The sequence below is a fragment of the Ovis aries genome, chromosome 15 (genome assembly GCF_016772045.2).
Source record: "Ovis aries strain OAR_USU_Benz2616 breed Rambouillet chromosome 15, ARS-UI_Ramb_v3.0, whole genome shotgun sequence".
NCBI classification, from domain to species: Eukaryota; Metazoa; Chordata; class Mammalia; order Artiodactyla; family Bovidae; genus Ovis; species Ovis aries.
This window is the reverse complement of record NC_056068.1, coordinates 17,961,461-17,975,923: the sequence shown is the minus strand read 5'-3', so window position 1 is coordinate 17,975,923 and position 14,463 is coordinate 17,961,461. Positions and strand designations below refer to the sequence as shown.

General features: G+C 41.0%; 1 protein-coding gene across 2 annotated transcripts in view; it reads left to right on the top strand.

Annotated features, from left to right (window-relative positions):
- Positions 1 to 244: 244 nt before the first annotated feature.
- The window catches only part of EXPH5 (exophilin 5), a 95,293-nt gene continuing 81,074 nt past the window's right edge, over positions 245 to 14,463 (top strand). For both annotated transcript variants that reach the window (XM_042232890.1, XM_027979174.2), the window contains exon 1: positions 245 to 494. In XM_042232890.1, the coding sequence (XP_042088824.1) occupies positions 376 to 494 (119 nt within the window). In that variant the 5' untranslated portion in view covers positions 245 to 375. The remainder of the gene's footprint in view (positions 495 to 14,463) is intronic.

Sequence of the window (14,463 nt, the reverse complement as noted above, 5' to 3'; positions counted from 1 at the left end):
AACACTCAAGCCTCCGCCCCACTTCGGGGCTAAATTATGTGTAGGCTTGTTAGTTAAACAAGTTTGATACCGGGTGGAGGAGGGACAGGCAGGAGCTGGGAATGGCCCGCCCCTTCGGGATGGGATTGGTTCCCTCTCCCCCTCAGCGGTTCATTTTGCATCTCGGTTGGATACGCTGAGAGAAATATGTCATTAAGGTGTCATCAAAATTAGTCCTGTAGGTGTGGGCTGCTCCCTAGGTTTTAGATTTTCAAAGGGACGGGCTTCATTGGCTCTGAAATCAAGTCCCTGAAACTGGTCTTCTGTAGCTTAAGAAATGTCACTGTAACAGGAGGCGCCAAGGAGCTTAAGGGTAATGCACACACAGTAGAGAAAATGACGAAAGTTCCTCAGGGGTTTGATTGCAGTTTCCTAAACGATGAAGAAGCCAGGAAGATCCTTCAGGTGCTGGAAAGAAATGAGGAGCTCCAGAGAGCAGAGAAGGAGAGGATCAGGTACCGAGCTAACTCTTTGTTCCCCCGGGTCTGGTGCACAGTTGAGGGGGGGCCCGCGGGGCCCACCGAGCCCGGCGCGCGCGGAGCTGTCGCCGGGCACCTGTCTGAGGCTCGGGGACGTGCAGCCTCCGCCCGCGGCGCGCGGCGCGGCAGGGGGAAATCTGAAGAAGCTGGGAGGCCTGGCGGGTGCTCTTTCCAGACGCCGCCTCCCAGGCAGGCTGGTCGGCGAGCTCCGCTCCCGCCGCGCGGGGCGCGCCCTTGCCCTCGGCGTGCGGGCGGGCGCCTCGGCGCGTTTCTCTCCGCGTGGGTCCCGCGCGGCTGCCCCGCCCCTCGGCCGCGACGCGTGGGCGGCAGTCGCTGCTTGCGGTCCGTCCGAGCGCGGCGGCAGCGCGGCGGCAGGTCGCTCAGGTGTCCTCCAAGCCGCCGCGTGGCGTGGGCCGGGCGGACCCGTGAGACGCGGCGGGGAGCGCGGTCTTGGCCGGCGCGGACCCACGTGTTTGCAGAGTCCTCCGGGTCGTCCACTCTCGCCGCACACACTCTTGGAGAAACCTCCCCCTCTCCACCCACGGGGCCAGTCAGCAAGGCCCAGGAGAGCTGGTACCTCACTGAAGGTCAAGTGTTTCCCGCCTCAAGAGCTGGAGTTCGAGGAACTAGCCAAACGGTGTGGAGTGAATTTAGCTGGAACTGGGGACCCTTGGGGTCGCTGCAATGGTTTGATCCCCTCGTATGTGGTGCTTGGGGAAGATGAGTTGCTGCAGACCTTCACCCTTGACCTTATTGTGCGGTGTTACAGATGAGGGATTAAGTTACCAGGGAATGAAATCCGGAGATAATTGCCTGAGATATAAAGTAACCATTTTTTTTCTGCTGGGGAAGTGTGGGATAAGTCCTGGAATGAATTGAAGACTTTCTTATCTGTCCTGGATTAAACCTACCCAAGGCCTTCTCCAGTGGACTGTGGAAAAAAATTCAAAGTATCAGTCTCGGACCAGAAAGTGTGGCATTGATTGGAATTTAGAAAGCCGTACTGTTTGTGAACAACTTGTTAGTGATCTAAGTTCTGTGTTGCGGCTTTCTTCCAGGCATCACACTTACCCACCGGGCAATACCCCAATCAAAAAACCTCCAAAGATACTCTTCACATAGGGAAACCCTTGCTGGTTTTTTAGAAGCAATTAGAATACACTGGGCCCAAAGCCCTGTCTTCACCAGATATGGCTAAGCCCACCCCCAGCCCCCAGAAATGACTCCTGTGGGGAGAAATAAATATTTGAAGTTTGAGGATGTGTATTTCATACCATCATAATCTGCCATTAGAAAAACAGGCTCTATCATTTCCTCAAACTGCAGAAGTGTGCCCTACTGAGCCCAGTATATCCACACACACACACAGACGCTTGTACCCACATGTGGGCACGTGCAATGTACACAGGCACACCCAACCTTGGAAAGGAGAGCTTTGCAGTTTGTTTTCAACACATACTCCAAAAGGACTAAGAAACTGGTTGCTCTCAGTGTGTGTTCTTGGAAGTGTTTGTTGTTTCTGGAGAGGATTGGACTTCTTAAGTGAACCCAGTATATTTGGGGGGAAAGTGAGGGTAGAATTAGGAAATAATGTGGAGGGTAGCTTCCACTGAAGATGTTATCAACATCCTGCTAACTGTTCATGAAGTATAGTTTTTAGAAATACTAATGTCATTTATTTTAAAACTCAAGGAAATTTTGACTTTTTGTATTTGACCTGATGCTTGCCTTGTTGTATTTTCTATATAGCAGCCTATGGTGCCCGTGGCAGCTGACCTTAGAGGGAAGTGGAATTACACTTGGGTGGCAAAGGCCCTTAGGCTAGGCTTTAGAAGGAAGCCTAAAACACACTCATATCCTAACTGGAGCATCAGCAGAAAAAGCCATAATGCAAAGACAAAATCAATACTGTTAACTACGAAACAAACTTTGAAAAATAATAATAATAAATAATTAAATGACACCATTAAAACAGAAAACTAATTTAAGGAAAGCAGACACTTGAGCCCAATGCTCGAGGCAATTATTTCTACTATTTTATTTTCCCCTGGTTGATTCCTGAGTCCCATTGTCAAATACCTATCACTGGATAGCAGTCTCCATGGGATTGCTCTGCTAATGAGCTCACAGGCATCAGTTTTAGTAGCAGATACTGGCATGCAGAAAAGGCCTGTAATGACATATCAACTTGGTTCTTCTGCTCAATTTTTTATCATCATATTTTCCTAATCAAAAGTTAAGACACATGGCATATAAATCAAGGGTTTTATTTGGCAGAAAGTACAACAGTCCCAAGAGATGCTCAGAGGCCTTTTTAACTATACTGAGAAACAGTCTCCAGATCTCTTGACCAGGACAAAAAGAAAAGGGGTTAAATGTGGAAGCTTCGGATGTTTGCTGGTTGAGGCCTGTCTATGATAGCATTGAGCTGTCTACAAGACAACTAAGAAGTATCCTACAGTTAGAAATATAGGACTACAGTATCATGCAAGGCCAGAGGTATCCAGAGGTGGATCTTAATGGCACAGAACTAGCTGAGTTCACTGTGCAGGAGATTGTAGCCCCACCTATAGAAGTGAGCTTCCCCTGATCTTCCTTCATTGGTACCAGAACTCTCTGACTCCACCTTACTGGGGAAGTATTTGCATTAAATATTATAATGTTTCAAATATATGAAGAGTTTATTCAAAGTTTTAAGAAAACCTGAAGATTCAAGTTGTTAAATAGGCAAAACATAGAAATAAATAATTTATGCTACTGTTTGGAATATATCCAAACAGTGAACAAAACATATGGGAAAATGTTCACCCTAACAGTAATTTTAAAATAAGAAAATTGGAGTAATCTCATGATACTGTGCTACACCTTTAAAAATAACAGAAAAGACTTCGTGAAGTGAAATGGATACATTCTACACGTTGTTAGTGGCATTTTAAATTGAATACTATCTTTTTGGTGAACAATATGCTAATACCTATGAAGACGTGACTTGCTGTTGACCTAGTCATCCAATTCTTGGATGTTTCTCATTAGTAGGAGATTGAGGTGGAGAAGATGACCACACGAATATTTATTAAGTGCTTCCTTTTAGGTAATAATAGTTATTATTGTGATAATAATAATAATAGCTAACATTTATTGGTCTCTTACTATATACTACGTACTGTATTAAACATGTTATATATATTTAATTAATCCTCTCAATAACCTCAGATACACACTTTAATTCCATTTCACAAAGCTGGAAACAACTTAGAAACAAAACATAGCATATGTTATGTTATGTTAGAGGAAAAACAAAACATATACTCTCAGATATTGCAGTTTTACCTATAAGCAAAAGAGTGGGAATTTTTAAATCTAAGTAAGAGTGCAGTCATTACAAAGGACAGTTATGAAGATATCATTATGTTCCATCCAGTGTAATATTTTAGTTCCATATTTCTGACTACCTTGGTTGTTCTGTACGCACCTCAAGCTTTTCATGGATGGAGTGGTGGAAAAATACGGATGAGGCATTGTTCTGTGAAAAAGCAGAACACAAAATACTGCTTATGTTATTATTTCAGTTTCTTCTGGGCATCTGGGCACATGCTTAGCAACTAGAAGAAAATAAGTAAAAATTTGTTCATCTCCTTTCTGTGACTCTCTAGGGCCTGCCATAGCTCCTGGCCTATGGGGAACATTCAGTAAATGTTTTCTGAAAGGTGTGGGCTTGCCCTGACAGCTGGGGGCTGGGCCACGCTGCCCTCAAGCCCAACACTGCCAAGATTGGAAGGCAGACCTGGGGGTAAGGACACAGGAATCCTGGGCACATGCCACCTGGCTCTGGGAAGGCAGATGAGGGGAAAGATGTAGGATTTCATGGCTTAAAGGAGAGGGAGGCCCTAGTCACAAGGTTCCTGTCTGTATCGGTTCAGTTCAGTTCAGTCGCTCAGTCGTGTCCGACTCTTTGCGACCCCATGAATCACAGCACACCAGGCCTCCCTGTCCATCACCATCTCCCAGAGTTCACTCAGACTCACGTCCATCGAGTCAGTGATGCCATCCAGCCATCTCCTCCTCTGTCGTCCCCTTTTCCTCCTGCCCCCAGTCCCTCCCAGCATCAAAGTCTTTTCCAAGGAGTCAACTCTTCGCATGAGGTGGCCAAAGTACTGGAGTTTCAGCTTTAGTATCATTCCTTCTAAAGAAATCCCAGGGCTGATCTCCTTCAGAATGGATTGTATAGCCCCTTGTAAATACTTGATGAAGGAATTAATGGTCTGCACTGGCTGGAGTCAGAGGTTTCTGCAGTCCCTTGCTTTTCTTCCCATTTCTCAGTCTCTGTTTCACCTTCTTTTCATTGCCCAGTACCCTCTGCAGGATAGGATTTCTCCCTCCTGAACCCTGTCATGGACTATAATCACCCTGTTACATGTGTTCTCTTCAATCCTGTGAGTTTGGGATCTGAGCTACAGAAATTCTCTGAGATCCCGTAACAGAAGTGAAAATTACAACTTAAATTCCAGTCCATCAGTTATACTTCATTTTGGATTGTGGAAAGGTTTTTTTCCTGGAAGTGTTAACTTGGGTATGACTTTTTGGGCCTGGTACAGTCTGTGGTTCTAGCCAGTGAAGAGAAATGGCTGAGAGTTTAAATCATGATTGGCAAGTGAAAACTTTCCCCTTACTGCTCTCACACCTTGGAGAAAATATACATCTGTGTGTATACATATATACACACACACATATATATATATATACACATAAATATGATAAATATAATAAAATGTGAAAAGCATCTTCCATTTTACAAAAGTCTTTGGAAAACCCAACTACCTATCACCCTCACCATGCCCATCTCATAAGTGTGACTGAAAGTACTAAGAGATTATATCAAGTAGTCAGCTCACTGAAGAGACAACAATAAATCAAAATGTGTGTTTTTTTCTATTGCAGAAAACTTATAAAGTATAAGATGTTATAGCACCTGATGTAATTAAGTTAAAAAAATGGCATGTCTAGATTTAGACTATCCTTGCTCAGTGGCAAGATTGAAGCCCAGGATGGTTTTCCCATGCTTAGCTGTTTCAGTTGATTTACACTAATGTAGCTGAGCTGTGGCTCAGTCTTGAGGAGGTCTGTATATATCAAAGTGGTGAAGTAATTGATAGCTGGTGGCAACTGCAGCATTCTGCAGAGATTAAAAGCCAGATACACAGGTGTCCTTTCTCTCTTAGGCTTTCTGCCTGCTTTCTCCTCTCCCAGCAGGTGAAATCTGCCTCTGGCAAGGACAGACTCAAGAAACATTGGATACCTATTTATGGGGCATCTGTTATGTGCCAGACACTGTGCTGACCTTGAGGATACAGCTAAGAAATTCTGCTGCAAATGGCTTCAATCTATGAAACTTTTTGGTTGGTGGTAAACCCTGTAAGATGAAGAGTTCATTTATATGTAGCTTGCTCTCATGGAGCCCTGCATGGCTGAGGAAGGGACTGTGAGAACTGCCTGGAGGTCATTGGGATGCCCTATAGGCTGGAGTGTTCTGATACTGTAACAAAGAATGGTGTCAACATCATGGATCTCTGAGGTGTCTACACTTTTCAATAACATCCAGTTTAGTTAATTTCTTTAAATTGAGGGGAAAGCTTTCTCTCAGACAAATTCTCCTGTCTAATTGCTCCTTAAATTGGTCTCTGTGGGCAATACATGTGGAACTACTATACTATTATAGTTCCACATCTAATCTGCAGAAATAATTAAAAGAGTTAAGGCTCAGAATAACCAAATAAGGTGAGTTTACAGCTTATTGTACAAGTGAGTTTGTTTTAGTGACCTTAGGAATTATTGACCTTTCATAATTTTTACTTTTTGAGTTTTTTTTTTTTAAATATAGGCAAACTGAAAATATATTAAGTAGATCAAAAGTTAGATGTGGGTCTTTTCAAGTGAGAGTGGAAAAAAAGTTGAGACACTTAAAAGAGATGAAAAAATATGCTTGGCTGCATTTTGTTCTTACAATGAAGAGGGCTGAAATGCAGCCATGTGGGAAGTCTGCTTGAGAGAGTGGTGTTGGCAGATAATGACAGGAGCCTGGTAAATAAGGACTTTCCTGGTGGCTCAGCAGTAAAGAATCTGCCTGCCAATGTAGGAGACATGGTTTCAATCCCTGGGTCAGGAAGATCCCCTAGAGAAGGAAATGGTAACCCACTCTAATATTCTTGCCTGGAAAATCCCATGGGCAGAGGAGCCTGGTGGGCTACAGTCCATGGGGTCGAAAAAGAATCAGACATGACTTGGCAACTAAACAACAACAACAAATCCCAAGGTTGATGATTAGTGCCCTAGTTAGGTTTTGTGACATTCTAACTCTTAGTTTTTATCCTCATCCTAATCTCATAAAGCAGGTATTTTTTTTTTTTCAAAAGCTAACAGCGGCAACAGTAATAATAGCTCTTATTTATTGATTACTTGCTCTGTGCTAAACTCTTCATATCCATTATCACCTTTATTTTTACAACAATCTGATGAATTGAGGGATATTTTTAGTCTCCATTCAGATGAAGTTTAGGGAGGATAAGTAACTTGATTGAGATAGTATTGCTAAGAAGCACTGATTTGTGGACTCCATCAGCACTTAAATCACTGTGTGGTACTGCTTTCTACAATGAAGTTGAAGTGATTATCCTCACATTGTCATGTAGCTTGTAACAGAACCAGCACTGAGATCTTTGCACTTACAGATCTTGCTATTCACTGACCATAAAAATAGAGAACATACAATTCTAGGTAATCATGTGTCCTTACTAAAAATTGGGAATATTGTTACTAAGGAAAAGAACATAATGGGTATTGGAGGGCCACTAATGATATTTGCCATATATACAGGAAAATTGCCAGCAACTGTTGTCAAGGGAAATAATCAATAAACAATATAATAGGAAGAGAAAGGAGTTTTACTTGAGCCAATAAGGACTTATAGCTCCCCAAACAGCCTCTCAGATAACTCTGAAGAACTTCTCTGGAGAAGCATGGTTTTCAACACAGTTTTGTATATTTTCAGAGCAAAGAACATCAAACACATCAAGGATACATTCCTTCAAATTAAAAAAAAAGAAAACAGTTCAGCATGTACATAGCAAGTCAGTACGGCCCTAGCACCTGGGAAAGGAGTCTTATCATTTAAATAGTACTAGTATTGGTATCCCAGGAAGGGAAGCGTTTAATCTTTATTTTTAACATGCACATTCTTTACTTTTGCATATTCTGCCCTTTTCTTTAATAATTAAAGCAGATATACAATGTCTGTACACACAGACTGTTTTAGTTAGCACAAAGTTCAGATTTACTTGTGTATAAGCCAGAATGACTTCCTCGTACCTCAATATGTGAAATTTGCTCTTATCACTGTTTGTTTTTTTTAAAAGTATATATGCATTTTGTAAGGATATACTGTAAACTACTAAGATGGTCATCTCTTGGGTGTGATATTTATAGGAACTCTAACCATTTTATTATTATTTTATTCCTTAAAATTATTATAGATTTTTAATTGCTTCTTTTGATAATAAAGAAATGCAAGAGATATAAAATAACTATATTTTCCTTCATAAATATGACTTTAAATATCTGAATATTTTTCTGCCCTTTTCTTGATAATGTTTTATACATTTGGTAATGTTAATATATTCATGGGTAAGTTCATTTCTGTACATCAGTCTCAAGTTCCTGTGGTCAAGGATTGTCTCAGGGATGGAGAGCCTCATACACCTAGTAGATACTCAATTCCTAATTAAGTGAACCTTAACTACTTCTGTGAGGGAACACAAGTAAGGGAAGGATAGATCTGGGGATATGACATAAAGGACAAAGAAGGTCAAGTTAAGGTTAGTCAGAAAATATTTTTCTTCCTATTAACACATTTGAGTTTTAAAACTGAGAACCAGTTGGCTAAGAGCCTTGCTAAAGCAACTCGGGTCTGTTTTTCTGCAGTTAGTTACTGCACAGGCCATAATATTGAGAGCCTTAGGCTCACTTCACTCTCCTCAGGAATGTTTCCTTATTGGCATTGCCAATGGCCCTATCTAAAGGCTGTACTCAAAACACCAGTTTGGCATACCACAGGAGCCAGCTTCCTCATTCCTCTGTGTGTTAGACTTTCTAGTGATGAAAGAAGAAATTGGGGGCTACAGCGACACCAAACTCACCACTTTCCAAAGAAAGGTTGTGGTGTTTTATATTTATATCATGTTTGCCTTGGTTTCGACTTTAAAACAACACATGTAATGGTAGTTAAGGAGGGAGCAGTCTGATCTGAGCTGGGAGAGGGTAACCTGGCAACCACTGGTCTGTTCTGCAGATCCGTGGTAAAGAGCTGGCCTCCAGGTGTCAGGACGGGCACACCCTCTGATGGCTCTTGAGTAGACTCTGTTCCAGGGCTCTCCCAGGAACTCTGCTGGTTCCTGGGCTGGTAGCAGTGTAACTCCAGTCTTCACATGGCATTCTCCCTATGTGTGTATCTGCCTCTGCCGTCTATATTTTGCCCTCTCCATAAGGACACCAATCATACTGAATTAGAGCCCACACTAAACACCTCACTTTAGCTTGATTACCTTTGTAAAGACCCTGTCTCCAAATAAGGTACTAAGGGTTAGGACTCCAGCATATCTTTTTTGGAGGACACAATTTAATACATAACAGTAAGGCTCATTCTCTATTTTAAAATAAATTACTGTAAACCACTATATCAACAATCTAAAAAAGAAACACGTGTGATCATATCAATTGATGCAGAAAAGGCCTTGATAAAAACTCATGGCAAGGAAGAAACAGACCCTGAAAAAAGGCATCTACAAAAAATCTTTTAGCTAACATAATACCTAATGGTATAAGACTGCTTTCCCCCTTAAGATTGAAAACAAGACAAGATGTACAATCAATCTTACCGTTCCTATTTAACATCATACTTGAGGTCCTAGACAGGCAGAGAAGTAAAAGATACCCATATCAGAAAGGAAGAAATAAAAGTATCCATATTTGCTAATGACGTGATTGGTTACAAAGAAAAAAATCTAGCAAAAGAAAAAAATCCTAGAACCAATATGTGACTTTAACAAGGTAGTAGGATACAAGATTAATATATAAAAACCTATGGTATTACCATATACTAATAATGAACAATTAGAAATCTAATTTTTATGGAAGAACGAAGGAACTGAATAGACAAAGCAATTTTGAAAAAAAGAAAATTGAAAGAATCACACTAATTGATTTTAAGACTTACTATAAAGTCATAGTAATCAAGATATCATAGTATTTGTGAAGGGGAAAATTTATATGATTTAATGGAACAGAATATAGTCCAGAAACAGAGCCCCAAAATATAGCCAGTTGATTTTTTTCACAAAGGTCTGAAAGCAGTTCAATGAAGGATAGTCTTTTTCAGCAAATGGTGTTGGAATACTTGGACACAAGGCCAGAAAAATCTCACCACCTCAAAATTAAACTCATTAAATAGTTACTCTTTGAAAGGTAAATACCATATGCTATCATGTATGTGTAGAATCTAAAATATGACACAAGTGAACTTATCTATGAAACAGACTCACAGACATAAAGAACAGACTTGTGATTGTGTTGCCATGGGGGAGAAGGAAGGGGGCGGGATGGATTGGGTGTTTCAGATTAGCATATGCAAATTTATAAGTATGGAATGGATAAACAGCAAGGTCCTACTGTATAGCACAGGCAACTGTATTCAATAAACTGTGATAAACCATAATGGAAAAGAATATGAAAAATAATGAATCACTTTGGTATATTAACAGCAGAATTAACACAACATTGTAAATCAACTATACTTCAGTGAAATTAATTTTTTTAAAAGTTATTCCTTATTCCTGCTCCCTCCAATTGCTGGCAGCCACCAATCAGCTTTCTGTCCATATGTATCTACCTCCACTAGACATTTCATATAATAGAATCTTCCATGTGATATGTAACCTTTTGTGCCCACTTTACTCAGCATGTCTTGACGTCTGCCTACCTTGTAGCATCTATCTGTACTTCGTTCTTTTTTAAAAATTGTTCTGAATGATATTTCATTTTAGGTTTATACCACAATTTGTTTATTCATTCTTCATAAACATTTGGGTTGTTTCCACCTTTTGTCTGCTGTGGATAGTGCTGCTATGAACATTTATCTACAAGGATTTTGAGTACCTGTTCTCCTTTCTTTTGGGTGTATACCCAGGAGTGGAATTACTGTGACATTTGCCAATTCTGGGTTTAACTTTTTAGGAACCATCAAAACTATTTTCATCCACACTCACTTTCATATAATTGTAATAGTATTATGTATATTTTTATGTGTAATATCTGACATAAAAATAACCCCTTCAAATTAAAGACTCTTAGTCAACATTTTTTGTGGCTGTATACTATTCTTCCATGTGTATTTTATAATTTAATTAATCATTCCAATATTTTAGGTACTTCAGTTTTCTGTTATTCTTTTTTGTTTCTCATTGCTATTGTTAACAAGTTCAAGCTCATACTGCTTACTATACTACATGCCTATAAACTGAGAGATGAGTTGTTGGGGCTACTTTACTTAGAAAGCCAGCAGATCAAGAAGATGATGAACTAGTATCCCAAAGAATCATCTTACCTGAGTTAGAATTTGGGCTTCTTTTATACCTGGAGGGGAGGAGATGTGGCTGGTTGTTGCAGACTTATTGATGCCAGAATTCTTTGTTTTTGCATCTGTACATTTAGGTGTGGTCACAATGTTCTTACAAACCTCCAACAAGACAAATATTATTCTCTGTTCTGCAGCTTTTTATCTCTATATGAGTGGGGAAATTTTTATGTCTTTAAAGATAAGAGCCTTGAGAATGGGCTATCCTGTGTATTTCAAGTTACAGGCAACATTATTTTACAAATGGTTCAGAACCAGCATGACTAAGCACAAGCAACAGAGCACAAAGATTAGAGATAAAGGAATAAATTCAATATGGAATCAGGTTTGTTATGCTGTGTTACACTATGTTAAATAATATCATTACAAACATCTGTGCTTACATCCTTAATTTAATTAAAAGTGTCTCTCAGATAAATTCTAGGCTTCCCTGGTAGCTCAGCTGGTGAAAAATCCGCCTGCAATACAGGAGACCATAGTTCAATTCCTGGGTTGGGAAGTTCCCATGGAGAAGGGATAGGCTACCCACTCCAGTATTCTTGGGCTTCCCTGGTAGCTCAAATAGTAAAGAATCTGCCTGCAATGCGGGAGACCTGGGTCTTGTATTCTTACCTGGAGAATTGCCAGAGGAGACTGGCAGGCTACTGTCTGTGGGGTCACAAAGAGTCAGACACAACTGAGTGACTAAGCACAGCTAGGTAAATTCCACAGTGTAGAATCATTATTCTAGAATATAAATATTTTCTAAATTCTTGTTTTATGTTGGGAAATGATTTCCAAAAAGTTCTACCAAAATTGTACTTGACTTGCAGCAGAAACTGTCCTTCCCGGGACTGAACTGTACTATTATTTTTAATCTTTGCTAATTTTGTAGGCTAAAAATTCTTATACTAGATTTAATTTCTGAAACTGTGGTTATAATGAATTTGAACTTTTTTCTATGTTTACTATTAATTTACATTTCATAATTTATGAATTATCTATTTATACCTTTGCCTATTTGTATTTCAGAATTTATATTCAGAAAGCTTCTTGTCACAAATAACAAATCTAATCATGGCTTTAATCCATTGGGAATAAATTTTTTGGAAATAACAAGGTATCTGGAAATAGGTCTGCTAGCTGGTTTAATGGTTTAGGATGTCAGGTTGGTCCCTTTGCAATGAAAGATGGCTACAGCTGCTCCAAACACCACATCCATATTCAAGGCGGGAGAGAGAGGATAAGGGTGCAGCCAACTACATCTGTCCATTTGATTATGAAAGTGAAAGCTTTGCTGAATGCTATCCCAGCACACCTCCCCTTAACTCTCATTGACCAAATCCAGGTCATAAAGCCACCCGTTGCTGCAAGGGAATTGAAAATCAAGGAGTCAGATTTAAATGTTAGACAAATCATTTGTGATCCATCCTCTGGGACTGCATATTTTGATGCCCACAACAAAATCAAAAAGGGGGGAAACTAGGGGAATGGATTCTAGAAAGCAAATACAACTATGACACAGAGTCTTAACGGGGTTTTTTCTTACTGCTTTATATGTTTCTCTATACATGAAGGAAATTGACTTTTGTCCTATTTATGACAAATATGGAGAAAGAAATGGCAACCCACTCCAGTTTTCTTGCCTGGAGAATCCCAGGGACAGAGGAGCCTGGTGGGTTGCCATCTATGGGGTCACACAGAGTCGAACATGGCTGAAGTAACTTAGCAGCAGCAGCAGCAGCATAACAAATATGTTTCACAGACTTCATTGCACTTAATTTCTACTTATCTAAGAAAGGATTTTTAAAATTTTTTATATAATAAAATGTAACTGGTCAGTCCTAGAGGAAATCAACCTTGAATATTCATTTGAAGGACTGGTGCTGAAACTGAAGCTCCAATACTTTGGCCACCTGATGCAAAGAGCCAACTCATTGGAAAAGAGCCTGATGCTGGGAAAGACTGAAGGCAGGAGAAGTGGGCAACAGAGGATGAAATGGCTGGATGGCATCATTGACTCAATGGACATGAGTTTGAGCAAACTTTGGCAGATAGTGAAAGACAGGCAAGCCTGGCAGGCTGAAGTTCATGGGGTTGGACAGGACTGAGTGACTGAAGAACAATTAAGTTTAAATTTTATTCTTTTTGTTTTTTTAGAAGCAGGCAGGGTTAGCCAAGCCCTACAGATTAGGATCCTTCAAGAGAAACTGGGACCTTGGCAGACCTGTCCGGGGATTTGGAAAACTGGGAGAGAGAGTCGCTACCGGAAGTTCCTCATAATGCAGAGGGAGGAGGAGAAATACCCTGACTTTTCCCTTCTAGACCTCCAGTTCCTGCCAGTGCCTGGCTGAAGCCAGCTGGAAGCCTCAAACTTCTAGTTGAGCCTGAGAAATGTACTTATAGGAGTCATCTTCCAACAGCGCAGAACAGGGAAAGACGTTTCTCATCCTCTTCTTCCCTCTTCCATCCTGGTTGCCCTCTTCTATCATCCTGTAAATTCTGCTTTTTCTCACTTCCCAGCCTTATATTGCTAAGGCTCTGTTTCCCTGCCAGAAAATTCCCTTCCATTTTCTTTCTGATTATCCTGCACTCACTGTTCATGCCCCGTCTGCCCTCTCACAGTTTCTGTCTCTTGCTCCAGCATCTTCTGAGAGTTGCCCTGTTCTTCTCTTGCTACTCTATGCTGCTGCTTCTCCCCATCCTTCTGGGTGCCATGATCAGTCTCCAATACGCTCAGGTTAGTCAGGGTCTTTGGATGGAAAGGAGGAGTCAGTCAGGGCCCCTTAGACAGAGAGGGCTTTGCCCAAAGGTTACATGTGGGCTGAATTTGGAACTTGAAGGATTTGGGAAACCAAGGCAACTCTAGGGACCAGCTACACTGCTTGCCTGTCAGAGTGTAGCCTGTCCTTCTTCTAGGATGTCTTTGATTCCCTCACCTCATGCTGTGCATTTTCAACTGGCTGACTGTACACATTCTCTGGTCCAGATTCTGATGTTCATGGCGATTATGGCAGGTCACGTGACGCACCTCTAGCCTGCCTGTGAATGGGCTGCCCTAGGATCAGAATCCAACCTGTGGCACCTCCTAGGGAAAACTTATTGCTGGATTTCCCTAAGTGGGAGCTGTAGACCATTCCAGTTCAGCTCAAGGTGATAAAATGTTGACTTGGTAGGTACTAAGATTCACCTGTCTGGAGGGGGTTGCACCTGGGTTCTCTGTACTCACTCTGTGTCTCCTCTCTGTGTGCCTACCTGGGCACTAAGATACATTTGATATGTCTG